This window comes from Silene latifolia, chromosome X (assembly GCF_048544455.1).
Source record: "Silene latifolia isolate original U9 population chromosome X, ASM4854445v1, whole genome shotgun sequence".
NCBI lineage: Eukaryota > Viridiplantae > Streptophyta > Magnoliopsida > Caryophyllales > Caryophyllaceae > Silene > Silene latifolia.
In genome coordinates this window covers 60,636,739-60,664,536 of record NC_133537.1, presented here as the reverse complement: position 1 = coordinate 60,664,536, position 27,798 = coordinate 60,636,739, and the positions used below count along the sequence as shown (strand labels likewise).

At 34.6% G+C, this 27,798-nt stretch overlaps 2 protein-coding genes and 1 long non-coding RNA gene across 3 annotated transcripts; 1 reads left to right on the top strand and 2 right to left on the bottom strand.

Moving 5' to 3' along the window:
- Positions 1–10,708: 10,708 nt before the first annotated feature.
- Positions 10,709–12,100, top strand: LOC141621414 (uncharacterized). Its single transcript, XR_012532309.1, has 3 exons — positions 10,709–10,763; positions 11,815–11,920; positions 12,028–12,100. It is a non-coding gene; the product is annotated as an uncharacterized LOC141621414 (long non-coding RNA).
- A 5,264-nt stretch (positions 12,101–17,364) lies between these two features.
- On the bottom strand, positions 17,365–18,777 carry LOC141617441 (protein FAR1-RELATED SEQUENCE 9-like). The gene is made up of 2 exons (XM_074434638.1): positions 18,519–18,777; positions 17,365–17,702 (listed from the first exon to the last, which is right to left on the bottom strand). The coding sequence occupies exons 1-2, from the start codon at positions 18,775–18,777 to the stop codon at positions 17,365–17,367; spliced, it is 597 nt and encodes a 198-aa protein (XP_074290739.1).
- A 67-nt stretch (positions 18,778–18,844) lies between these two features.
- LOC141617439 (protein FAR1-RELATED SEQUENCE 5-like) lies at positions 18,845–22,812 on the bottom strand. Its single transcript, XM_074434637.1, has 5 exons — positions 22,650–22,812; positions 19,758–20,236; positions 19,445–19,667; positions 19,002–19,325; positions 18,845–18,921 (listed from the first exon to the last, which is right to left on the bottom strand). Exons 1-5 carry the CDS (start codon positions 22,810–22,812, stop codon positions 18,845–18,847), a joined length of 1,266 nt encoding a protein of 421 aa, XP_074290738.1.
- Between the last annotated feature and the right edge of the window lie 4,986 nt (positions 22,813–27,798).

Here is a 27,798-nt window from a genome sequence, read left to right as displayed (position 1 = left end):
TTCATATATAGTCGTATCCTCGCTTTACACCCAACTCTAGTGACCCTGAATATCCTCTTTGAATTCTCCCCATCCAGTCCGCCATCCTGATCTTTTCTGGGCTTCTTGTGAGCGAAACCTTCTCTATTGCAGACAACGAGCTTTGACTTGATCTCACCGCCACGCCATTTTTTTGTTGTGTACCTACGTACATCAAACCCACAAGCAATGGCGTATATCTTTATAAAAGTCACTGCATCATCAACACCCCCAAACTCCTGGCCGATGTACGGTGTAAACCTCTTCTCCACCTCCTTACACACTCTCTTGCAGGTTGAACCCCATTCTGTTTTACCAAGTCTGTAAATGTGCACAGAGTGTAAGTGTAAATGTAAATGTTCTCAGATATGAAGTGTAAATTTTCTGTTGTAAAAGTGTAAATGTCATCAAAAGTGTAAATGTCAGAACTATAGTAAAAATAAACATCCAAAAGTGTAAGTGTAAATGTCAGTAGAAACAAAGTGAAAATGTGCTGTTCTGAAAGTGTAAATGTCATCAAAAGTGTAAATGTCAAAACTATAGTAAAAGTAAACATCCAAATGTGTAAGTGTAAATGTCAGTAGAAACAAAGTGTAAATGTGCTGTAATGTCATGTGTAAATGTCGAAGAAAAGTGTAAATGTCAAAACTATAGTAAAAGTAAACATCCAAAAGTGTAAGTGTAAATGTCGAGAAACAAAGTGTAAATGTCTTTGTAATGTCATGTGTAAATGTCAAAAGAAATGCAGTGTAAATGTGATTCTTTATAAGTGTAAAGTACACCAAAAGTGTAAATGTTTTCAGAATGCCAACACAAATTAAAACTATAATATTAACGAAAAAGTGTAAATGTAAAACTATAGCAAAAAGAGTAAATGTGATTGTCCTAAAGTGTAAATGTCATCAAAAGTGTAAAAGTGTAAACGTGAGCAGCAATGCAGTGTAAATGTTATGCTTTAAAAGTGTAAATGTCAACAAAAGTGGAAATGTCAACATAAATATAACAATAAAAATGCAAATGTTATGAATTGTAAAGTGTAAATGCTAAGTAATTAGAAGTGTAATTGTTAAGTTATAGGGGATTCAAGTGAAAATGTATTATGATGTAAAGTGTGCCTGTGTACAGTACAGGAAAAGTGTAAACGTGAGCAGTAATGTTGTCTATAACAATAAAAAAGTGTAAATTTAAAAGTACAGGGAAAGTGTAAGCGTGAGCAATAATGCAGTGTAAATGTCACGCTTTAAAAGTGTAAATGTCAATAAAAGTGCAAATGTTGTCAGAATGCTAACTCACATAAAAAATATACCAATTAAAATGCAAAGTTGACTATAACAATAAAAAAGTGTAAATTTAAAAGTACAGGGAAAGTGTAAACGTGAGCAATAATGCAGTGTAAATGTGAGGCTTTAAAAGTGTAAATGTCAATAAAAGTGTAAATGTTGTCAGAATGCTAACTCACATAAAAAATATAACAATTAAAATGCAAAGTTGACTATAACAATAAAAAAGTGTAAATTTAAAAGTACAGGAAAAGTGTAAACGTGAGCAATAATGCAGTGTAAATGTGACGCTTTAAAAGTGTAAATGTCAATAAAAGTGTAAATGTTGTCAGAATGCTAACTCACATAAAAAAGATAACAATAAAAAGTGTAAATGTAAAACTACAACTAAAATGTTCATGTAAATGTTGTCAGGATGCGTTCATGCAAATTTAAAACCAAATTAATGTAAACCCAGCAGGAAGATTTAACTCTAACAATGTTCATTTCAAACCCAAAGAACAAATAATCAAAACAAGAATGAACAAATTCAATGACATGCAAATATGCAAAACTGTAATGTTTACCTTCATCCTTCCTATTCAACTGAAAAATATGAAAATGTGACTGAAAACAATTAATAAAATGAAGAAATACCATTGATGCCATATATTATTTGCATGTTTACGCCGATTTGGAGGATTTAGAGAGAACTTTATCTTCGTTTGGAGATGAAAGAACCCAGTTTTAGAGAGAAGAAAGAAAGAAAAAGACTGAAATTAAGTGTGTTGAGGAAGGAAGAATGTGGGAAGTGGAAACATAGTACAAAGGATATATGTTTTTGTCCGCAGGAAATAATCATTGGTAAGAACAATTCGCAGGAATTGTTGTCCTCTCTCATAGCCATGCTTTTCCCTTTTTTTTTTGGCCTACATTTTGTAAATAATCTCCACCATAGATGTTGTCCATCTAAGGGTCCTTATAAGGACTTAAGGACTTAAGTGAGGTAAGGGACTCATTAGATCTTACCTCTATATATATATATATATATATATATATATATATATATATATATATATATATATATATATATATATATATATATATATATATATATATATATATATATATATATAGGTAAGATCTAATGAGTCCAACATGGACCATTGAGTCCATAAGTCCCTCTAAGGGCCATTGAATGGACTAAATGGAAGGTTGAGATGAATTTGATTAAAGGCCATTAAAAAGAAAAGGAAAAAAATGTGGATGGTTGGATTGAGATGGATGGTTGAGATTGAAAATTACCAAAAAAAATTACCACTAATCAAATTTCTACACACTAATTAATTTTTCTTTCTCTCTCTAGCCCCTAATTAATCAGTTTTGAGTTTTAGATTTCAGAAGTGTAAATGTAATGTTGTATGAGTTTTACAAGTGTAAATGTGACGGAAATATAATTTTAACATTTTAAAAGTGTAAATGTGATGCTTTACAAGTGTAAATGTAACATTTTAAGAGTGTAAATTTGATTTTTTGTGACGGAAATTTTGAATTTATATAATTTTAACATTTTACAAGTGTAAATGTGAAGTTTTACGAGTGTAAATGTAACATTTTAAGAGTGTAAATTTAATTTTTTGTGACGGAAATTTTGAATTTATATAATTTTAACATTTTACAAGTGTAAATGTGATGTTTTACGAGTGTAAATGTAAACATTTTAAGAGTGTAAATTTGATTTTTTGTGACGGAAATTTTGAATTTATATAATTTTAACATTTTACAAGTGTAAATGTGATGTTTTACGAGTGTAAATGTAACATTTTAAGAGTGTAAATTTGATTTTTTGTGACGGAAATTTTGAATTTATATAATTTTAACATTTTACAAGTGTAAATGTGAAGTTTTACGAGTGTAAATGTAACATTTTAAGAGTGTAAATTTAATTTTTTGTGACGGAAATTTTGAATTTATATAATTTTAACATTTTACAAGTGTAAATGTGATGTTTTACGAGTGTAAATGTAAACATTTTAAGAGTGTAAATTTGATTTTTTGTGACGGAAATTTTGAATTTATATAATTTTAACATTTTACGAGTGTAAATGTAACATTTTAAGAGTGTAAATTTAATTTTTTGTGACGGAAATTTTGAATTTATATAATTTTAACATTTTACAAGTGTAAATGTGATGTTTTACGAGTGTAAATGTAACATTTTAAGGGTGTAAATTTGATTTTTTGTGACGGAAATTTTAAATTTACATAAATTTAACATTTTACAAGTGTAAATGTGATGTTTTACGAGTGTAAATTTAATGTTTTAAGAGTGTAAATGTAGTATTTTAAGAGTAAATTGGTCCTTTGAGTGTAACTTTGGTCCTTTATAAGTGTCAACTTTGTCCTTTACGAGTAAAACTTTAGTCCGACTACCAAAAAATGCCACCATCATCGTCCTTCCCCACCAACTCATATCCACAAAAAATATGAGTGCAAATTTATATAATATTAACGAGTGTAAATGTAAAGAAATACAAGTGTAAATGTAAAGAAATACGAGTGTAAATGTTAAGAAATACGACTGTAAATGTTAAGAAATATGAGTGTAAATTTAAAGAAATACGAGTGTAAATGTGAGGAGATACAAGTGTAAATATAAGAGAAATACGAGTGTAAATGTGAGGAGATACAAGTGTAAATTTAAATAAAAACGAGTGTAAATGTGAGGAAATACAAGTGTAAATGTAAAAATTATAAGTGTAAATGTAAAGAAATACGAGTGTAATTGTAAAGACATATGAGTGTAAATGTAAAGAAATATGAGTGTAAATGTAAAAAAATATGAGTATAATAATTATATTTATTAGATCTAGAATAAAAATCATGATAAAACAACATCAACAACACTAGATCTAATAAAGAGAGATTGAAAAAAAACATCTAACAAAAATATAACATTAAATCTAATAATAATAACAATAATAATAAACATAACACTTTATTGTTGCAAAAAAAAAAAAAAAAAAAAAAAAAAAAAAAACAAAAAAAAAAACAACAAACACAACAACCACCACCATTTATTTACACAACTCTCAACTACTGTCAGATCTACTCTCAAATCTTTAAAAAAAAAAAAAAAAAAAGGAAAACGAGAAACAGAGAAAGAGATAAACGAGTGCACACACTACACTAGACACGAACAAAGCATAAAAACCCGACATGGGTGAGAGGAGAGAGAGGTGGCGGCAAGGAGTGGTGCGTGGTGGTGCGTGGTGGTGCGGCGTGGTGGTGCATGAGCAGTGCGGCCCAGATCTGCAAAAAAGAGTGGAGATATGGTGGTGTCGGGTTGTGACTTGCGAGAATGGCGGGTAGGGGTGGTCGGTTGGTGAAAGGAAGGGAGTTGGTTGGGCTGTTTGAGGCGTGGGGCTCGGATCTGGAGGTGGTTGTGGTTGTGGTTGTCGTGGGGTGGTGGTGAGTTAGTGGTGGTTGTCGTGGGGTGGTCGTGAGGTTGTGGTGGTTGTCGTGAGGTATTTGTGGTGGGGTGGTCGTGAGGCAGTGGTGGTTGTAGTGAGTTGGTTGTGGTGGATCTGAAAAGGGGCTGCGTTTTTTTTTTTTTTTGAATTGATGGTGATGGTGGTGGCGGTGCTGCTAGTTGGTGAGTGGCGGCATTAGAAAAAGGTGGTGGTGATGTGCGGTTGTTGTGGGTCACGACAGGCAGGGGGGAGGAGGCACAAATGGAGGTCGGGGCTGGGGTTGGGTGGTGGTGGGTGAGTGAGGATGAGGAGGGAAATTTTTTTTTTTGATTTTTTGAATTTTTGGGTTTTGGAATTGTTTTGGTTTTGGGGGGTTTTTAGAGAGATGAGTGGGAGGATAATTGTGTGATAGGAGAGAGAAGTGGGTGGAAAAAAAGGGTTATATAGTGAAATTAGGGGGTTGATTAGTGTGGTAGTGAGAGAAACTGATTAATTAGGATTGATCCCCTCCATTTAGCATTAATCCCTCCCTTTTTTCCTTCAATCTCAACCCTCCATCCTATCTTTTCAATGGCTCTTATGAGGACTTAGGGACTCAAAGGTTGGAGGTGGACTCACTTGATCCTTCCTCTCTCTCTCTCTCTCTCTATATATATATATATATATATATATATAGAGAGAGAGAGAGAGAGAGAGAGAGGTAAGATCTAATGAGTCCAACATGGGCCATTGAGTCCATAAGTCCCTCTAAGGGCCATTGGATGGACTAAATGGAAGGTTGAGATGAATTTGATTAAAGGCCTTTAAAAAGAAAAGGAAAAAAATGTGGATGGTTGGATTGAGATGGATGGTTGAGATTGAAAATTACCAAAAAAAATTACCACTAATCAAATTTCTACATACTAATTAATTTTTCTTTCTCTCTCTAGCCCCTAATTAATCAGTTTTGAGTTTTAGATTTCAGAAGTGTAAATGTAATGTTGTGTGAGTTTTACAAGTGTAAATGTGACGGAAATATAATTTTAACATTTTACAAGTGTAAATGTGATGTTTTACAAGTGTAAATGTAACATTTTAAGAGTGTAAATTTGATTTTTTGTGACGGAAATTTTGAATTTATATAATTTTAACATTTTACAAGTGTAAATGTGATGTTTTACGAGTGTAAATGTAACATTTTAAGAGTGTAAATTTAATTTTTTGTGACGGAAATTTTGAATTTATATAATTTTAACATTTTACAAGTGTAAATGTGATGTTTTACGAGTGTAAATGTAACATTTTAAGAGTGTAAATTTGATTTTTTGTGACGGAAATTTTGAATTTATATAATTTTAACATTTTACAAGTGTAAATGTGAAGTTTTACGAGTGTAAATGTAACATTTTTAGAGTGTAAATTTGATTTTTTGTGACGGAAATTTTGAATTTATATAATTTTAACATTTTACAAGTGTAAATGTGAAGTTTTACGAGTGTAAATGTAACATTTTAAGAGTATAAATTTGATTTTTTAGTCAATTTAAAGGTTTTAGAGTGTAACTTTAGTCCTTTGAGTGTGAATTTGGTCCTTTATAACTGTAACTTTGTCCTTTACGAGTAAAACTTTAGTCCGACTACCAAAAAACACCACCATTATCGTCCTCTCCCACCAACTCATATCCACAAAAAATATGAGTGCAAATTTATATAATTTTAACGAGTGTAAATGTAAAGAAATACAAGTGTAAATGTAAAGAACTACGAGTGTAAATGTTAAGATATATGACTGTAAATGTTAAGAAATATGAGTGTAAATTTAAAGAAATACGAGTGTAAATGTGAGGACATACAAGTGTAAATTTAAGAGAAATACGAGTGTAACTGTGAGGAGATACAAGTGTAAATTTAAATAAAAACGAGTGTAAATGTGAGGAAATACAAGTGTAAATGTAAAAAATATGAGTGTAAATGTAAAGAAATATGAGTGTCAATGTAAAGAAATGTGAGTGTAAATCTGAAAAATGCGTGTAAATGTAAAGAAACATGAGTGGAAATGTATAGAAATACGAGTGTAAATGTAAAGAAATTAAATATAAGTGTAAATGTAAAGAAATACAAGTGTAAATGTAAAGAAATATAAGTGTGAATGTAATGAAATACGAGTGTAAATGTAAAGAAATATGAGTATAATAAATATATTTATTAGATCTAACAATAAAAATCATGATAATACGATTTTAAATATATAGACGATATTCGAAATCATCAAAAAAAAAAAAATTAAAAACAAACAAAATCAGGACTCATTCACGTGAATGTTGAACCCCACCCACCAACCACTTCTCATTTCCAAAAATAAAGAAAATGATAAAAAAAAAAAAAAAAAAAAAAAAAAAACAAACAAACACTACACATTCACGTGATGTTGAACCCCACCCACCAAACACTTTCTCATTTCCAAAAAATAAAGAAAATGATAAAAAAAAAAAAAAAAAAAAAAACACTACACATTCCCACGTGAATGTTGAACCAAAACCACCAACTACTTCTTATTTCAAAATCACAGAGAAAAAAAAAAGAGGAAAAGAGGAGGAGCGGCAGTGGTGGCCGTGAGTGGTGAGTGGAGGAGCGGCAGTGGTGGCCTGAGATCCAGTTTAATGGAGGTAGAGAGGCAGATCTGGTGGTGGTGTTATGGTCGTCGGGAGAAGGTGTCGTGAGTTGTGGGTCGTGGGGTTGTCGTGGTGGTTGTCGGTCGCGGGGTTGTCTGGTGGTTGTCGTGGGGTGGTTGTCGTGGATCTGGAAAGAGGAGGCTGCAGTTTTTTTTTTGGGTGGTGGTGGTGGCGGCGGTGGGTCGGGTTTAGAAATATGAGGTGACGGTTGTTGTGGTAATATGGGGTGTTGTTGTGGGCTAATATGGTGTCGGGTCGAGGTGTTGTTGTGGGCGGTTGTTGGAGAGGAAGAAGGCGGTGGCTAGTGAGGTGGTGGCGGTCGTAGAGTTGGTTTGGGGTGGAGCAATGTCGCCGGAGTGGTAGTGGGGGCGTGTGGTGGTGGGCGTGGGTAGGTGGCGGTGGAGGTGGACGTGGGGTCGGGTAGGTGAGGAAGAGGGGGAAAATTTTTTTGAATTATTTGGTTTTTGAATTTTGTTGGATTTTTGAGAGGATTTGAGATTTTTTTGGTTTTTAGAGAGATGAGGGGGAGGATAATTGTGAGATGAGAGAGAAGTGGGTGGAAAAAGAAGGGTTTTATAGTGAAATTAGGGTTTGATTAGTGAAGGTAGTGAGGGAAAGTGATTAATTAGGATTAATCCCCTAATTTTAGCACTAATCCCTCCCTTTTCCCTTCCAATCTCAACCCCTCATCTCATCTTTTCAATGGCCCTAAAGAGGACTTAGGGACTCAATGAAATTGGGTGGACTCACTTGATCTCTTCTCTCTCTCTCTCTCTCTCTCTCTCTCTCTCTCTCTCTCTCTCTCTATATATATATATATATATATATATATATATATATATATATATATATATATATATTGAGCAGGTATATTTTGTGTATCTAGACTCTTAAATCTTTTTTTGTTACCAATTGTAGGGTGTACACGAGCTGTACTTGAAGATTCAAAGGAACGCCGTGGCCTTCTATTCCTGGTATACGGATGCAAATGCAATGCTTAAGAATTTAACAACGGTGCTACTTCTTCAACCGATCTTGTTCCGTCACAAGCGACGCAAGCTTTTTTTGAAGGTGCAAAGGTGAAGGAATATGTTGAAAAAGTTGGAAATTTAGCTTCCCAATTGAAGAAGTATAATGATAACGCTCCTCATTGTCGGATGTTGGGAAGGTGGCCAAGAAAAAACAAAGGCAAGCAAGAAAAAAAGACCAAGGTTCCTAAGTTCGAGTTTACGGCTCATCGTAAAGCCTGTATCACTTGCGAAAGATTCGATTTGGGTGATAAAGCGGGTGATGCGGCTATGTCACGGTAATGGAGACCGCCGATTTCTACAACACCGCCGAACTTAACGAAGCCTGTCGACGAGAGGAAGAGGAATGTGGGCTAGATTTAACCGACGACTTGACTCAATTAACGGATCGACAGATTCTAGAGAAAATTTATAGCCCGGATGAAGTTGAAGAAGCTTACACAAAGCCCTCATTGAACGAGGAGCAGGAAAGTTTAGGAGGGGAAGTGCCTGACACTAGTGGTGCCCCTGAGAAAGCTGAACATGTTGTTGAGAAGTGTAAGTCAGAAGCAACGAATAAGGTTGATGCGGATGTGGTAGGTCCGTCAACTGAAGATGGTTCATCTTCAGTTCAACTAAAATTTATTTCGACTGCTGATATTGAGAAAGCGCTGCAAGGTTTGACAGATATTGGTGATGGTGGTGGTGAAGCGGAAGAGGGCTGCGTACAGATAGGTGAGGATGAGATTGTGCAGGGTATGGATATGGAGCTGGCTCAAGAACAGGGGCCTGTTACTGGTGAAGGGGAGACGTCTTATTCAAAAGTAGCGAACAAGGCGGATGCGGATGTGGTAGTCCCGTCAATTGAAGATGGTTCATCTTCATTTCAGTTGAAATTTATAGCGACAACTGATATTGATAACGCGCTGAATAAATTGTTAGACAGCGGTGTGCACCGAGAGAACATGACGAGGCTGTGCAGGGAATGGATATGGAGCCGCCTCAAGATCAGGGGCCCCGTCGTGGGCCTGAATCACTGGTGGTTGGATTAGTGCCTGGCGTGGCTGTGGATGTTAACGGTGCACCGATAGACCAGGACGAGGCTGTGCAGGGCATGGACATGGAGCCGCCTCAAGATCAGGGGCCCTGCCGTGGGCCCGAACCACTGGTGGTTGGACTAGTGCCTGGTGAGGCTGTGGATGTTAGCGGTGCACCGGGAGTGGAACAGCCCATTGACCGACCCCAAGTTAGTGGTACGAAAGTACCGGATGGTGAACCTGGCGTTGTTTCGACCACAGCCCGTGAAGATGCATCGCAGAAGGGTTAGAGAGTGGTAGTGGCATGGTCAACGAGCAAGGTGAACGCCCTACTGCACAACCCGCTTGTCCTGGTTCATTTCAGAATGATGACAAGCCCATGGATGTTGTAGAGGGAGCAGATAAGGTGGTTGTTGAAGCACCCTCCTCTGAGTTTAAGTTGCCGGAATTTTAGTGTACGTTTGTATCTACTGTAGAGCTAGCTGAGGCATTTAAGGGGGTTCCAGGTGAGGATTTTGGAATGACTGATGCGGCAGGCCCTTATGAACCAGCTGTTCCTGCGGATGGTCGGGAAATTTATGTCCCCCGGAGTAACATGGATCACCACCCTTTCCTATTTCATTCAACTGAGCCCTTACAGTGCATGGAAGTGGTCCCTGAGAACCTGACTTGCACCATGGATTGTGGGGAACCCATGCCCGAGCAGGGCTTTGTTACTGTAGACCTGCAGCTGAATAAGAAATTATTTAGGGCTGTTTTTAAGGAAAAGAAATACGTCCTGGACTACGTATTTAACAAATCAGAAGCTTGGTTTAAAGGGTGAGTCGATTAATTTCTATGTCAAACATATTAATACTTATATGTTGTCGTAATCATGTTCGCCTTATATATTTTTTTCTTTTTTTGTAGGGAAGAATTGGTAGTATTTTCAGACTTTTTCTTCGTGTCACGGGAAGACATGTTAACCCTTGAACCTGGACAGGAAGTTATGTCTTCTCAGAATCGATTGTTGGTGCCTACTAATCAATAAGATGATGTATGACCAAACCGCACCGATTGCATCCTCTCGTTGTTTCTTCGGGCTTAGTCACACCGTACTTGTCCTATCCTCACTCAATGCAATTTGTATAGTTCCAATTTAATTGTAACGTAAGTGTCTAAATTTAATAGCGCTGCCTTCCTTTGAACAGTAGTACTCATACTGGATATTTGGAAAGCCAAGAAGAAAGGAATTGTTCTTGAAAAAAAGGACGAAATCTGGTGGGTGGGATGCTTGGATTCAATCCTGTTTGTCTCCATTTCAACTTGGATCTGATATGGTAAGAGTAAATGTGACCTATTGTGAAGTGTAAATGTAATCACACAGAAAGTGTAAATGTCATCACACAGAAAGTGTATGTGTGATTTTCACAGAAAGTGTAAATGCCTCGATGTGATTAAGAAGAAAGTGTAAATGTCATGACATATGAAGTGTAAACGTGAGACATAGTGAACTGTAAATGTCGTGAGATATTGTGAAGTGTAAATGTCATGAAATAAGAAGTGTAAATGTGATACATAGTGAAGTGTAAATGTCATGATGTATAGTGTAAATGTGATTACATAGAAAGTGTAAATGTGATGACATAGGGAGTGTAAAGGTGACTAAATAGGAAGTGTAAATGTCAGCACATATAAAGTGTAAATGTTAATATATGTAAAGTGTAAATGTCATGACATATGAAGTGTAAACGTGAGACATAGTGAACTGTAAATGTCGTGAGATATTGTGAAGTGTAAATGTCATGAAATATGAAGTGTAAATGTGATACATAGTGAAGTGTAAATGTCATGATGTATAGTGTAAATGTGATTATATAGAAAGTGTAAATTTGATGACATAGAGAGTGTAAAGGTGACTAAATAGGAAGTGTAAATGTCAACACATCTAAAGTGTAAATGTGAATATATGTAAAGTATAAATGTCATGACATAGGAAGTGTAAATGTGAGACATAGTGAAGTGTAAATGTCATGATGTATAGTGTAAATGTGATTATATGTGAGTATATAGAAAGTGTAAATGTGATTATATAGAAAGTGTAAATGTAAATGTCATGACATATAAAGTGTAAATGTGATTATATAGAAAGTGTAAATGTCATGACATAGGGAGTGTAAAGGTGACTAAATATGAAGTGTAAATGTCATGACATATAAAGTGTAAATGTGAATATATGGAAAGTGTAAATGTCATGACACAGAGACTGTAAATGTGACGAATTATTGAAAGTGTAAATGTGAAATTTTACTGAGTGTATCTTTTATGTCTTTGTTGTCACATCCGCCAGGTCTTCATCCCGGTCTTATCTGGCAATAATGATCATTACAGCTGTGCATGCATAAACTTCGTATCTGAGCAGATAGAGTATTTGGACAACCGTCGCTACGACGATGATTTTGAGAAGCTTCCATATTTTGGAATTTCGCGTATTGCGGTAATAATTATAAATAACATACCTTAATTTGTTCTTTAGTGTATATGTATTCTGGAATTGTAAACATTGTTTTTAAATTGACTATTTTTTTGAAATTCTTTTTACAGTGTGATTTAATGGGCGAGTATCTGGAGTCTAAAGGGTTTGTCAGAGGTTCAAAGGTCGTCGGGTTTAAATTTGTCAATGTCAAATTTAAATGGCAAGCTAGGGGGTATTCTGCGTTTGATTGCGGGGTATACATGATGATACACATGCTGCTTTTCAATGGGAAGCTTTTTGACTGCGCCTTAGGTGAGATGGACGTTATCAACCTCATCCAGGCTGAAGTGGTGTCGATCCTTATCCTGAGTGACCATAACAAAGGGAGAGAGAGAGCGTTCTCGAAAGGATAACCCAATTCAGGCAAAAGTATGGTCAAGGTCTGAATTCTGTCTCCAATGCTGCACAGAAGAGGAGTCTGGACGATAAGGAAGAGATTACGTACAGTAAACGTCCCCGTGTTGCAGGCCCACCCCCTAAACGCATAGAAGGAAGCCCTGTGGTCAATCATGTAGCCATACATGCGGAAAGCAACCCCGTTGTTGTTCAAGCGTCAGCTCGGTCTTCAGGTAACCAACCTTTGTCAGCCGTAAGGAGCCATCCCTGGGGCGAGGGGGGGATGGCTTGGGATGCTCAATTGACTGTGGGGCTGCTGGTACACAGACTCTTGTTCTCTCGACCTTCTTACGGAACAATCAAAGTTTGGTCAGGGGTGTTCAATCATATCGAAAGCATGCGGTGGACTATTGCTTGTTAGACGACTACAACTTTGAAAATTCGTTAGTATCTGCCAGACTCTTATAACATGGCCAATTAGTTACGATATTTAATTTGTAACTACTTCTCAATTTCTTACTATTATACGTGTGTTTCATTACAGCGAATCAATCTCTTGGTATAGTAGGCATGCCGCGCTACGCCGGTCCGACATCATGACCATGCTTCCTGAGGTTGTAATGTCGCCTGTTGTCATTGAGTCCTGGGCTATTTTGCTGAACCATTTGGAGTATGCTGAATACTTAATTCCTAGGATGGCCTTCTTTGGGATACGTCATGTGATGACATAAGGAGTGTAAAGGTGACTAAATAGGAAGTGTAAATGTCAGCACATATAAAGTGTAAATGTTAATATATGTAAAGTGTAAATGTCATGACATATGAAGTGTAAACGTGAGACATAGTGAACTGTAAATGTCGTGAGATATTGTGAAGTGTAAATGTCATGAAATATGAAGTGTAAATGTGATACATAGTGAAGTGTAAATGTCATGATGTATAGTGTAAATGTGATTATATAGAAAGTGTAAATTTGATGACATAGGGAGTGTAAAGGTGACTAAATAGAAAGTGTAAATGTCAACACATATAAAGTGTAAATGTGAATATATGGAAAGTATAAATGTCATGACATAGGAAGTGTAAATGTGAGACATAGTGAAGTGTAAATGTCATGATGTATAGTGTAAATGTGATTATATGTGAGTATATAGAAAGTGTAAATGTGATTATATAGAAAGTGTAAATGTAAATGTCATGACATATAAAGTGTAAATGTGATTATATAGAAAGTGTAAATGTCATGACATAGGGAGTGTAAAGGTGACTAAATATGAAGTGTAAATGTCATGACATATAAAGTGTAAATGTGAATATATGGAAAGTGTAAATGTCATGACACAGGGACTGTAAATGTGACGAATTATTGAAAGTGTAAATGTGAAATTTTACTGAGTGTATCTTTTATGTCTTTGTTGTCACATCCGCCAGGTCTTCATCCCGGTCTTATTTGGCAATAATGATCATTACAGCTGTGCATGCATAAACTTCGTATCTGAGCAGATAGAGTATTTGGACAACCGTCGCTACGACGATGATTTTGAGAAGCTTCCATATTTTGGAATTTCGCGTATTGCGGTAATAATTATAAATAGCATACCTTAATTTGTTCTTTAGTGTATATGTATTCTGGAATTGTAAACACTATTTTTAAATTGACTATTTTTTTGAAATACCTTTTACAGTGTGATTTAATGGGCGAGTATCTGGAGTCTAAAGGGTTTGTCAGAGGTTCAAAGGTCGTCGGGTTTAAATTTGTCAATGTCGAATTTAAATGGCAAGGTAGGGGGTATTCTGCGTTTGATTGCGGGGTGTACATGATGACACACATGCTGCTTTTCAATGGGAAGCTTTTTTGACTGCGCCTTAGGTGAGATGGACGTTATCAACCTCATCCGGGCTGAAGTGGTGTCGATCCTTATCCTGAGTGACCATAACAAAGTGAGGGAGAGAGTTCTCGAAAGGATAACCCAATTCAGGCAAAAGTATGGTCAAGGTCTGAATTCTATTTCCAATGCTGCACAGAAGCGGAGTCTGGACGATGAGGAAGAGATTACGTACAGTAAACGTACCCGTGTTGCAGACCCACCCCCTAAACGCATAGAAGGAAGCCCTGTGGTCAATCCTGTAGCCATACATGCGGAAAGTAACCCTGTTGTTGTTCAAGCGTCAGTGCAGTCTTCAGGTAGCCAACCTTTGTCAGTCGTAAGGAGCCATCCCCAGGGCGGGGGGGGGGGGGGTGGCTTGGGATGCTCAATTGACTGTGGGGCTGCTGGTACGCAGACTCTTGTTGTCTCGACCTTCTTACGGAACAATCAAAGTTTGGTCAGGGGTGTTCAATCACGTCGAAAGCATGCGGTGGACTATTGCTTGTTAGACGACTACAACTTTGAAAATTCGTTAGTATCTGCCAGACTCTTATAACAGGGCCAATTAGTTACGATATTTAATTTGTAACTACTTCTCAATTTCTTACTATTATACGTGTGTTTCATTGCGGCGAATCAATCTCTTGGTAAAGAGGCATGCCGCGCTACGCCGTCCGACATCATGACCATGCTTCCCGAGGTTGTAATGTCGCCTCATTGTCATTGAGTCTTGGGTTTTTTTGAACCATTTGGAGTCTCGCTGAATACTTACTTCCTAGGATGGCCTTCTTTGGGATACGTCATATGGTACACTCCCCCCACAAAGCCTAAAAATCCACTGCCTTGATCCACTTGGCTACATCCGCCCCCTTTTATAGTTACGTAAAAAACTACTTCTTATCTTAATTAAAAAAACAAGAAAAGACGAATTGACATAATAAGACTTTTGTAAACTCGTTTTATTTTTTTTTAGGATTTTCTAGTAAAGAATAAAAAAAAAAAAATATATAAAAAAACGAACTAGTAAAGGGGCAATAAAAAATTTCTTGTTCGATCAAGAAACTAGTATTGCCCCTTTACTTTTATATACTAAACTAAAAAAGAAATTTTATCCATGTTATACATTAGTTTTTACTTTTATTATGTAGGCTCACTCACTTCTCTGAACAGGAATGTATCATGCAGCTTTTGGATATACGTGAAGCAGGCTCACAGTCTAATGACATCACTGATCGGCTGTATCACATTTGGGATACCTTCATCCAGGACTGTGATAAAACTTTCAACCTGAATGCCGAGTTTATCTTCGTACCTGTGAACATTGGTGGGCACTTTGCATGCGTGCGTATAAATTTTGGACAACAAACTCTTGATCTCCTTGACTACCTACATCATGCCAACTGGGATCAGTCTGAAATGTGCAATGTTACTCGCCAAGTGGTAAGTCTGATGCCAATAAATCATTTTCGAAGAGATGAACAATAGATGGTTTATTTAATTGTTAGTGCTTTAATGGCAGGCATCAGCTGTTAGCGATTATTTGGATGTCAGAACGGACATGGGATACGAGATTACTAGCTTTGAGCATCGGCAAATCCCGTTCAGACGCCAAACACCCCTTCCTAACATAACAGAATCAGGGATTTTCTGTATGATGTATATGCTGATGTACGAGGGTCAACCTTTTGAGCATCCAGACTTGGAGAGGAAGAGGAATTGACGGTACTTGGTAGACGAGTTGGTGGCGACGCTTGTTCTAGCTGACATAAATGTCAACAGAGACATTTTTGAAGCAAAGTTGAATGGGTTTATCGCTGGAAAAGAAGATTTATGGGCCAAGTTACAAAAGAAGCGCAAAATTAAGGCTGTGTTATCGAAAAAAGTAAACAATTTGTGGACATATTTTTTTATTGAAATGTATTTTGTTTGGCAATCTTGAACTTAGAAAAGAATGTTTTATATTTTGGTTGGCATTGTTTACACAAATGTGTAATTTTTAAATTGCAATTGTAATCATTACAGTAATGAAGTGTAATGGTAAATTACACTAATGAAGTGTAATGGTTGACTATTTTTTGGCAGTTATAATCATAGTTTTTTCAAAGTGTAAATGTGACTAAATTCCAAGTGTAACTTATAACACACTTGTAATTTAGTCACATTTACACTTTAAGTGTAACTATTAACACACTTAAAGTGTAAATGTTAACACTGTCAGTGTCAACTTTATCATACTGAAAGTGTGAATGTAAACACACTGAAATTAAATTGAATTTCAGTGTAAATGTGGTGACATGGGAAGTGTAAATGTGGTGACAGCCCAAGTGTAAATGTGAACCAAAAAAAAGTGTAAATGTGAACAAATAGAAAGTGTAAATGTGAATATAGGAGAAGTGTAAATGTGATCAAATAAAGTGTAAATCTGACTAAATTGGAAGTGTAAATGTGAAGATATTCAAAGTGTAAATGTGAGGATAGAGTATGTGTAAATGTGAAGATACTGGAAGTGTAAATGTGAGGATAGAGTATGTGTAAATGTGAAGATACTGGAAGTGTAAATGTGCTGACATGGCAAGTGTAAATGTTAACACCAGTTATTTGAAAATAAGTGTAACTGTTACTTCAAATAACATAAGTAATCCAAAATAAGTTCAAGTAACACAATATTTGGCTATCTAATAAAACAGAGAGATTTTGGTCTTATGACAGTGTAACTTTAACGTTGGTGTTACTAAAAGTTACACCAACTGCAGTTCAAAGTTACACTGCCATGAGACCAATTCCTAATCGCCCGCTCCAGTTATAACACATCAAAGTTTTAAGTTACACACTCAAAATATATAGAACAACATTTGTCACTGATCTGACGTCTATTCTTGTTCTGATTCCAGCTCTTCCTCCTCCTCTCCTTCATCCTCTTCTGGTTCAGACGACCCTTCGCACAATGGCGTGTGTGCTGAGAAGGGGTTAGGGCGGTTCTTCTTGTCGTGATTTGTCATTCTCTTGCAATTCTTACACTTACGTTTGGGTTTCCTAGCCAACACCATTGCTTTTTGTTTTGGCTGACAGCAATCTTTTTCCGGTCCCCTTGTTTTTCGAATTCTTTGGTGGCAATATCGTCACTACCTCACATGCCGTACAATTCAAAAATTTCTCCATTTGTTGATTTTTATTCAACACTTCCCCTAATGGTGACAGGGACTATTTAAATGCCCTAATTACAACGGAAAAGCTGTCAACATCAGCTACTCCTCTGTCTCGAAGGAGCCCTACAGCTTCATGAACTTCTGACCACATTATTGACATTGCAATTTGTTTTTCATCGATGACTTGCATGTTTTCTGTCCCTTCACCATTAGTATTGAAAATCCTTAATCGGAGATACTCTTTCATCCATCTATTTACAACATAATCTTCTGGTATAGTCTTTATCCCACTTGCTGAAAAAATCCATATTATATGGCGGCATAGGATTCCGGTTCTTTCAAACATCGTACAACTGCAGCTTGCATTACGTGTACCTATGTCATCAGTTAAAGCTAGCATGTAAGTGTGAACGTTAAAAATAGTGTCACTGATGTAAAGTGTAAATGTCATGAATTGTAAAGTGTAATGTTAAGTTATTAGAAGTGTAAATGTAAACTAATAGGAAGTGTAAATGTCATGAACTGTAAAGTGTAAATGTTAAGTTATTAGAAGTGTAAAAGTTAAGTTATAGGAATTTAAATGAGATAAAAACAGAAAGTGTAAATGTCATATGATATAAAGTGTAAATGTCATGAATTGTAAAGTGTAAATGCTAAGTTATTAGAAGTGTAAATGTAAACTAATTGGAAGTGTAAATGACATGAACTGTAAAGTGTAAATGTCATTAAGTGGAAAAGTGTAAATGTTAAGGTATAGGAAGTGTAAATGTCATATGATGTAAAGTGTAAATGTTAAGTTATTAGAAGTGTAAATGTAAACTAATAGGAAGTGTAAATGTCATGAACTGTAAAGTGTAAATGTTAAGTTATTAGAAGTGTAAATGTTAAGTTATAGGGATTTAAATGTGTAAATGCCATATGATGTAAAGTGTAAATGTCATGAAATGTAGTGTAAATGTCATTAAGTGGAAAAGTGTAAATGTTAAGGTATAGGAAGTGTAAATGTCATATGATGTAAAGTGTAAATGTCATGAATTGTAAAGTATAAATGTTAAGTTATTAGAAGTGTAAATGTAAACTAATAGGAAGTGTAAATGTCATGAACTGTAAAGTGTAAATGTTAAGTTATTAGAAGTGTAAATATTAAGTTATAGGAATTTAAATGAGATAAAAACAGAAAGTGTAAATGTCATACGAAGTGTAAACTACCTGGATTGTATGCAACTTCAAAATTCTTCTTGCTGGATGAATCTTTGACAGTAGTTACCTCTAGCTCGCCTCTCTCGGTGAAACCTCCTGTTCTACATGTATCAATTGAGAAGATGGCTTCTTGTTTGAATTTTTGGAAAGCTGAATAGGTGTACACCTTTGCAGCATGAATCTCTAATGTCAGATGTGTTGACGCCGTTGCGGACGAGTGCTTATCCATGTTTTCAAGCTGCTTCTGTGTATGTCTTTGTTGATACATAGCGCTCTCAAAACGCATCCAAAACTCAACCAATGTTCCTGACTTATGCTCAAACCTCTTGAAAAAGCTATTTTCGCTCTCTGATCTTTGAGTCGTCCTCATAATCGGCGCCATCCTCAAGTCTCTGCAATGCGCCATCACCCACTGTCCCCATATAGCATATGTATCTGCAAACCAATCATTTACGCCAACACCATTATCTTCAATTATTTGCTCCCAGATACCATCAAATTCTGCTGCCTCAAGCTCATCGTCCCATATAATGTCATTAATTTTGCACATGAACTCATTATAATCACTCCTCGAGACACCAAACTTACTGGGCATTTTGTTCATTATATGCCACATACAGAACCGATGGCGCGCTGTATTGAAAACAAGAGGGACAGATTTGATAATACCTGGGTCCTGATCTGTAATTATGTACTCGAGTTCCTTACCCCCCATTGCTTGTAAAAACCGGCTGAAAACCCAATTAAATGACTCATAATCTTCCCTTGCAATTAGAGCCCCACATAACGTCACAGATCGTTTATGGTGGTCAACACCTGTGAATGGTGTGAATACCATAGAATACTTATTGGTGGAGTAAGTTGGGTCGAATGACACCGCATCACCAAAAATTTTGTAATTATCTCGGGCGATGCCGTCACCCGTATGGCCCTACGTAGGCTGCTATCATCGTCAAGGTCATAGTCAAAGTAGAAACCTATTCTTGTTTCAGTCATTTTCTTGAAATGGTCAACAAACAACTGACCATCCCGTTCGTGAATGAAACATTTAACATCCCTATGGAAGTTCTTAAAATCATTTAAGCTTGCTCCAATGTTTTCGTATCCATTCACTTGTTCTTTGCAGATTCTGTATGTCTTTGTTGCTCCTATCTTCAGCTGTCAATCAATCATTAACAGATACGTCATATAAATATAACATGAATGGAATTATTTAGTTAGTATAGAGAGCGATTATGTATTACAAACCCTTGAGTTCGAAACGATTATCATCTTGTGATAATCCGTTATGTTACGCGACAATTTCTGGAACTCTCTGTCCTTAAGTGAGATAAGCTCGTGATTGTGACCCTCGTGGAACCGGTCAATTAATAAAATACCATTCTTCATATATAGTCGTATCCTCGCTTTACACCCCACTCTAGTGACCCTGAATATCCTCTGTGACTTCTCCCCAACCAGTCCGTCATCCCGATCTTTACTGGGCGTCTTGTGAGCGAAACCTTCTCGATTGCAGACGACGAGCTTTGACTTGATCTCACCGCCACGCAATTTTTTTGTTGTGTACCTACGTACATCAAACCCACAAGCAATGGCGTATATCTTATAAAAAGTCACCGCTTCCTCAACCCCCCCAAACTCCTGGCCGATGTACGGTGTAAACCTCTTCTCGACCTCCCTACACAGCTCCTGCCTGTCAGGTTGAACTCCATTCTGTTTTAGCAAGTCTGTAAATGTGCACAGAGTGTAAGTGTAAATGTAAATGTAAACATCCAAAAGTGTAAGTGTAAATGTCAGCAGAAACGAAGTGTAAATGTGTTGTTCTGAAAGTGTAAATGTCAGCAAAAGTGTAAATGTCAGCAGAAATGTAGTGTAAATGTGATGCTATAAAAGTGTAAATGTCAACAAAAGTGTAAATGTTTTCAGAATGCTATCTCAAATTAAAACTATAATAATAACAATTAAAAGGTGACTATAACAATTAAAAAGTGTAAATGTAAAACTATAGCAAAAGTAAACATCCAAAAGTGTAAGTGTAAATATCAGCAGAAATGCCGTGTAAATGTGATGCTTTAAAAGTGTAAATGCCAACAAAAGTGTAAATGTTTTCAGAATGCTAACTCAAATTAAAACTATAATATTAACAATTAAAAGGTGACTATAACAATTAAAAAGTGTAAATGTAAAACTATAGCAAAAGTAAACATCCAAATGTGTAAGTGTAAATGTAAGCAGAAACGAAGTATAAATGTGATGGTCTGAAAGTGTAAATGTCAACAAAAGTATAAATGTTGTCAGAAATGCAGTGTAAATGTGATGCTTTAAAAGTGTAAATGTCAACAAAAGTGTAAATGTTTTCAGAATGCTAACTCAAATTAAAACTATAATATTAACAATTAAAAGGTGACTATAACAATTAAAAAGTGTAAATGTAAAACTATAGCAAAAGTAAACATCCAAATGTGTAAGTGTAAATGTCAGCAGAAACGAAGTGTAAATGTGATGGTCTGAAAGTGTAAATGTCAACAAAAGTGTAAATGTTGTCAGAATGCTAACTCACATAAAAAATATAACAATAAAAATGCAAAGGTGACTATAACAATTAAAAAGTGTAAATGTAAAAGTACACAAAAAGTGTAAATGTCGTAGAATGCGATGTAAATGTGATGCTTTAAAAGTGTAAATGTCAACAAAAGTGTAAATGTTGTCAGAATGCTAACTCACATAAAAAATATAACAATAAAAAGTGTAAATGTAAAACTATAGCAAAAGTGTTCATGTAAATGTTGTCAGAATGCGTTGATGCTACTCAAAACTCAAATTAATGAAACCCAGCATGAAGATTTACTTCTAACAATATTCATTTCAAACCCAGTAACAAATAATAAAAATAAGAATGAACAAATTCGATGACATGCAAAATTTATCATTACCTTCATCCATCCTATTCAACTGAAAATATTAAAACGTGACTGAAAACAATGAATAAAATGAAGAAATACCATTGATGTCATCTATTATTTGCATGTTTACGCTGATTTGCAGGATTTAGAGAGAACTTTAGCTGAAAACTTCGTTCTTAGATAGAAGAACCCAGTTTTAGAGAGAAGAAAAAAAGAATAAAGTTGGAAATAAGTGTGTTAAGGAAGGAAGAATGTGGGGAGTGTAAACATAGTACAAAGGATATATCCTTTTGTCCGCAGGAAATGATCATTGGTAAGGATAATTTGCAGGAAATGTTGTCCTCTTTCCTACCCAAGCTTTTCCCTTTTTTTTGGCCTATATTTTGTAAAAAAAACCTCCACCTTAGATGTTGTCCATCTAAGAGTCCTTATAAGGACTTAAGGACTCAAATGAGGTAAGGGACTCATTAGATCTCTCCCCCCCCCCCTCTCTCTCTCTCTCTCTCTCTCTCTCTCTCTCTCTCTCTCTCTCTCTCTCTCTCTCTCTCTCTCTCTCTCTCTCTCTCTCTATATATATATATATATATATATATATATATATATATATATATATATATAGAGGGGTTCTTATAAGGCCCTCATATATAATGAGTCCCTAAGTCTTAATAGAAGCCTTTGGATATAGTGGATGGAGGGATGAGATTCAATCAAAATGAAAGGCTACAAATCAATCTAGTCTAATTACCTCCTCATTGCAATTATGTTTCTTACTAATCCATTCTTCCCCATTTATCAGAAACTCCTTCCCCACTAAACATTATATCACTCATTATCAATAACTTCTCCCTTCTCTCTACATTCTCTCACATTTGTTCTCTCCCAAAAACAAATACAAAACAAATAAAAACAATAAAAAACACACCACCGATATCCTCCTCACCAGACCACCGTAGTTCCTCCCTCCTCCTTCCTGTTGCCGTCGACCACCCCCACCCCTACCTCCGCACCAGACCACCATCACCAATCGACGCGCCGACGATCACCATTCCCCACACGCCTTCCTCCTGCCGCCCCGACAACATTCCCACCACCACCGACATCAGCAACCATTCCCACCACCACCACCGACAATGACAACCACACTCACGACCTCACCACTGCCTTCCTCCCTCCCTGTTGTCGCATGCCGCGCCCGCCACCACCAACACTGCACACAACCACACACCACCGCAACAACCTTCACTCACAACCATTCCTCCCTCCCCAACGCCAGCCCCACCGACATCAACAGCACCCCCAACACCGACATCGCCACCCTCCCGCCGTCCTTCCTCCTCCTCCCGCACCTCCTGCCACCAATACTCCCTCCGCCGTCCTTCCTTCCTTCCTCCTCCTTCCATTTTTTTTTTGGTTTTGTTCTTTGTTTTTTTGTTTTTGTACTGCGTTTTTGTTTTTTTTTGTTCTTTGTTTTTTGTTTTATTTTTGTTTTTGTTCTTTGTTTTTTGTTTTGTTTTTGTTTTTGTTTTTTATTTTTGTTTTTATTTTTTATTTTTTTTATTTGGTTGTTATTGTTATTTGATTTTTTGGACTAAAGTTATACATCTTGTCTATTAAAGTTATACACTGCGTGCATTAGAGTTATACACACGATATTTAAATTTGGTTTTTTTTTATTGTTATTTGGTTTATTTCAGATTTCGGGTTGGGTTGGGTTGTTGGTTTTTTTTTTTTTTGTTATTTACTTATTATGTTGTTATTTATTTAGATCTAGTTTTTAGATTTTTAGATTTGTTTTAAATTTTTCATATTATTTTAAATACCTATTGGTTTTAGAATTGTCGTTTTTTATTTTTTATATTTATTTGGTTTTTATAAAAGTTATACTATTTACGACTAAAGTTATACACTTAAAACATTAAAGTTATACATTTTATGACTAAAGTTATACCCTTGAAACATTAAAGTTACACTATTTACGACTAAAGTTTTACCCTTGAAACATTAAAGTTACAATTTTTATGACTAAAGTTATACATCTTATCTATTAAAGTTATACACTGCGTGCATTAAAGTTATACACATGATATATAAAATTTTTTTGTTATTTCAGATTTCGTACAACTTCAGTGGTCATTGTGTACAACTTCAATGCCCTTATGTGCAACTTCAGTGATCATTTATTTCAGATTTTATATATATTGTTTTTGGTTTTTGGTTTTTTTTTTCTTTTTTTTTGTTTTTTAGTTAAGAGTTGTTTTTTAAGGGTTTATTTTTGACTTGTTTTTGTTTTTGTTTTTTGTTTTATATAAAAGTTCACTATTTACGACTAAAGTTATACAATTTTGAACTAAAGTTATACAAATTTGGACTAAAGTTATACAAAAAATGACTGAAGTTGTACTCTTATGGAATAAAGTTATACAATTTTGGACTAAAATTACACAAATTTGGACTGAAGTTATACAAATAAGGACTAAAGTTATACAAATAAGGACTAAAGTTATACAATTTTGGATTAAAGTTATACAAATTTTGACTACAATTATACAAAAAATGATTGAAGTTATACAAATAAGGATTAAAGTTATTCAAACAAGGACTAAAGTTATACAAATAAGGACTAAAGTTATACAGAAATGGATTAAAGTTATACAAATATGAACTAAAGTTATACAAATGAGGACTAAAATTATACAAAAACTGACTAATTTATACAAAAATGGACTAAAGTTATACAAAAATGAACCAAAGTTATACAAAAATAGAGCAAAGTTATACAAAAAAAGACTAAAGTTATACAAAAATTGGACTAAAGTTATACAAAAAATTGGACTAAAGTTATACAAAAATGAACCAAAGTTGTACAAAAATGAACCAAAGTTATACAAAATTGTATAACTTTAATCCATATTTGTATAACTTTAGTCCATTTTTGTATAACTTTGGTTCATTTTTGTATAACTTTAGTCCAATTTTTGTATAACTTTAGTCCATATTTGTATAACTTTAGTCCATATTTGTATAACTTTAATCCATATTTATATAACTTTAGTCCATTTTTGTATAACTTTGGTCCATTTTTGTATAACTTTGGTTCATTTTTGTATAACTTTGGTTCATTTTTGTATAACTTTAGTCCAATTTTTGTATAACTTTGGTTCATTTTTGTATAACTTTAGTCCATATTTGTATAACTTTAGTCCATATTTGTATAACTTTAATCCATATTTGTATAACTTTAATCCATTTTTGTATAACTTTGGTCCATTTTTGTATAACTTTAGTCCAATTTTTGTATAACTTTAGTCCATATTTGTATAACTTTAATCCATATTTGTATAACTTTATTCCATTTTTGTATAACTTTGGTTCATTTTTGTATAACTTTGGTTCATTTTTGTATAACTTTAGTCCATAAAAGTATAACTTTTGTCCATAACTGAAAAATTTATAATAACTTTAAAAAAACGACATTTGTAAAAAAAAAAAAAAAAAAAAAAAAAGACGAATTCTAAAGAAACGACATTTGTAAAAATAAAAAATAAGACGATATTTGAAATGTCAAAATATGCATTATAATAACTTTTACTCCAACCAAAAGTTATACAAAAGTTGTACCGCTAAAACATTGAAGTTATACAATTTACGACTAAAGTTATACTCGTAAAACATTAAAGTTATACAATTTACAATTAAGGTTGCACTTTTTATATATTTTTTTTTTTGGGAGTGTTATTGTTTGTGTTATTTTAAATATGAGTTTTTTTTTATAAAAAAACGAGAATTGAGAAAACAAGTAAAAATAAAAGAATGAAAAATAAATAAATAAAATACAAGATAACAAAAATAACGAATGGAAAAAAACAACTCAAAACATAAAAACTAACACGAAAAAAAAAAAAAAAAAAAAAAAAAAAGCGGTGGGGTTGGCGGCGGGTGGTGGGGTGGTGTCGGGAGGGTGGTGGTTGGTGGTGGTGAATGAGGAAGAGATGAATGAATGATTTTTTTGGGTTTTTGATTTTTGGAGGTTTTTGATTTTTTTTGGGTTTTTTAGAGAGGAAAAAGAATTGAGATGTAGAGAGATGAGAAGAAGTTGTGATAATGAGATGATGAATGATTAGTGAGGTATGTTAATAGGATTGATGAGCTAATTAGAGAAAAGGTGGAGGGATTAATTTGTAGCCATCCATTGAGATCTAATCATAGCCTTCCATTCTCTTCATCCAAGGGCCTTTAGAAGGACTTATGGACTCATAAGATGAAATGACCTTAGTTGATCTCTATCTCTCTCTCTCTCTCTCTCTCTCTCTCTCTCTCTCTCTCTCTCTCTCTCTCTCTCTCTCTCTCTCTCTCTCTCTCTCTCTCTCTCTCTCTCTCTCTCTCTCTATATATATATATATATATATATATATATATATATATATATATATATATATATATATATATATATATATATATATATATATATATATATATATAAGGGTTCTCATAAGGCCCTTACATCTTATGAGTCCCTAAGTTCTTATAAGGACCTTAGGATGGAAGGGATGGAGGGATGAGATTCCATCTTGATGGAGGGCCATAAATCTCTCTCCCTAATCTCCCTCACTAATCCTGTATAACTCTTTCCTAATTTGTATAACTCCTTCCTCATTCTAATTCTCCCAACTCACTCACTCATTATTCATTCTCTCACATTTCTCTCATCCCTCTTTCTCTCTCATTTTCCTCTCATTCTCTCAAAACAAAAAAAAAACCCAAATAAAAATAAACTAAAAAAAACAAAAACCAAATAACATAAAAACCAAAATAAAAAAAATTCAGAAAAAAAATGACCCAGCCACCTTCCTCCTGCTGCCCAGATCTCGGCTTCCCACCACCCCCACCTCCGCTTCAGACCACCGTCGCCAATCGACGCACCCACGACCACCATTCCCCACACGCCTTCCTCCTGCTGCCCCGACAACATTCCCACCACCACTGACATCGACAACCATTCCAACCACCATCGACAATCACACTCACGCCTTCCTCCTGCTGCCTCGAAATTTAAGAAAAAAAAATCTGGAATGGTGATGGTGGAGGCTGCGACGGGTGAAGGAAAGGAAAAAAATGGATGGTGGTTGGTGAAGGATATGTCGTGGTGGTGTTTTTTTGAAAAAAAAAATAGATCTACTGTGTTTTTTAGAAAAAAAATGGATGGTGGGTGGTGTTTTTTTTGTCTCTGTCTTTTTTTTCACTTTTTTTGCGTTTTTTTTTTCTTTACAGCTAATAGTTTTTTAGTTTAGTTTTTTTTTATTATTATTTCAGATCTGGTTTTTTTTTCCGGTTTTTTTTTTCAGATTTTTTTTATTGTTTTTTGTTTTATTTCCCACCACCATCTCTCTGATCTCCTTTTTTTGTGTTGGTTTTGTTTGTTTTTTTATCGGTTTTTGTTTTTCAATCCATTCTTTCTTTGTTTATTGATATTAAGCTAAAATTTTATTATGTGGTATGTTGTTATTTAATTAATTTTTGTTAGATCTTGTTTTTTTCGTTTTTTTTTCATTTGGTTTGGACTAAAGTTCATATCTATTGGTTTTAGATTTGTTGATTTTAATTTTTCAGATTTATTTGGTTTTATAAAAGTTACCCTATTTACAACTAAAGTTATACCCTTAAAACATTAAAGTTATACTATCTATGACTAAAGTTATACCCTTAAAACATTAAAGTTACACTATTTACGACTAAAGTTATACCCTTTTTACATTAAAGTTATACTATTTATGACTAAAGTTATACATTGTGTAAATTGAAGTTACACAACCATTCAAGTTTGTTTTGTTTGGTTTTTTTGTTTGGTTTGGTTTTGGTTTTTTTGTTTTTTGTTTTTTTGTTATTTGATTTTTTTTTGTTATTTGGTTTTTTTTTTTACTTATTGGTTAATTTTTTATTATTGTTATTGAAGTTTTTTTATTGTACTTTTTTGACTTATTGATTTATTTTTATTCACAATTTATGATATGTAACTGACAATATGTGTAACTTTACTATCATCTTCTTATGTGTTGGTTCAAATCTGAATTTATATTCCTAAAGTTATACAATTTTGAACTAAAGTTATACAAATTTGAATTAAAGTTATACAAAAAATGGCTGAAGTTATACTATTATGGAATAAAGTTATACAATTTTGGACTAAAGTTACACAAATTTGGACTAAAGTTATACAAAAAATGACAGAAGTTATACAAATAAGGACTAAAGTTATACAAAAACGGACTAAAATTATACAAAAACGGACTAAAGTTATACAAATATGGACTAAAGTTATACAAATAAAGACTAAAGTTATACAAAAATTGACTAAAGTTATACAAACAGTACTTATATCAATTCAAATT

What these genes read in the sequence shown, in the direction of transcription:
- LOC141617441 (XM_074434638.1), bottom strand. Translation starts at nt 18,777, where the DNA reads ATGTATCAACAAAGACATACACAGAAGCAGCTTGAAAACATGGATAAG. An exon ending in TGAAGTTGCATACAATCCAG is followed by an intron (nt 17,703 to 18,518) that starts GTAGTTTACACT and finishes CTTACATGCTAG; the next exon opens with CTTTAACTGATGACATAGGT.
- LOC141617439 (XM_074434637.1), bottom strand. Translation starts at nt 22,812, where the DNA reads ATGGAAGGAGGAGGAAGGAAGGAAGGACGGCGGAGGGAGTATTGGTGG. An exon ending in AGGAATGGTTGTGAGTGAAG is followed by an intron (nt 20,237 to 22,649) that starts GTTGTTGCGGTG and finishes GCACATTTACAG; the next exon opens with ACTTGCTAAAACAGAATGGA. An exon ending in TGACGATGATAGCAGCCTAC is followed by an intron (nt 19,326 to 19,444) that starts GTAGGGCCATAC and finishes CACCATTCACAG; the next exon opens with GTGTTGACCACCATAAACGA.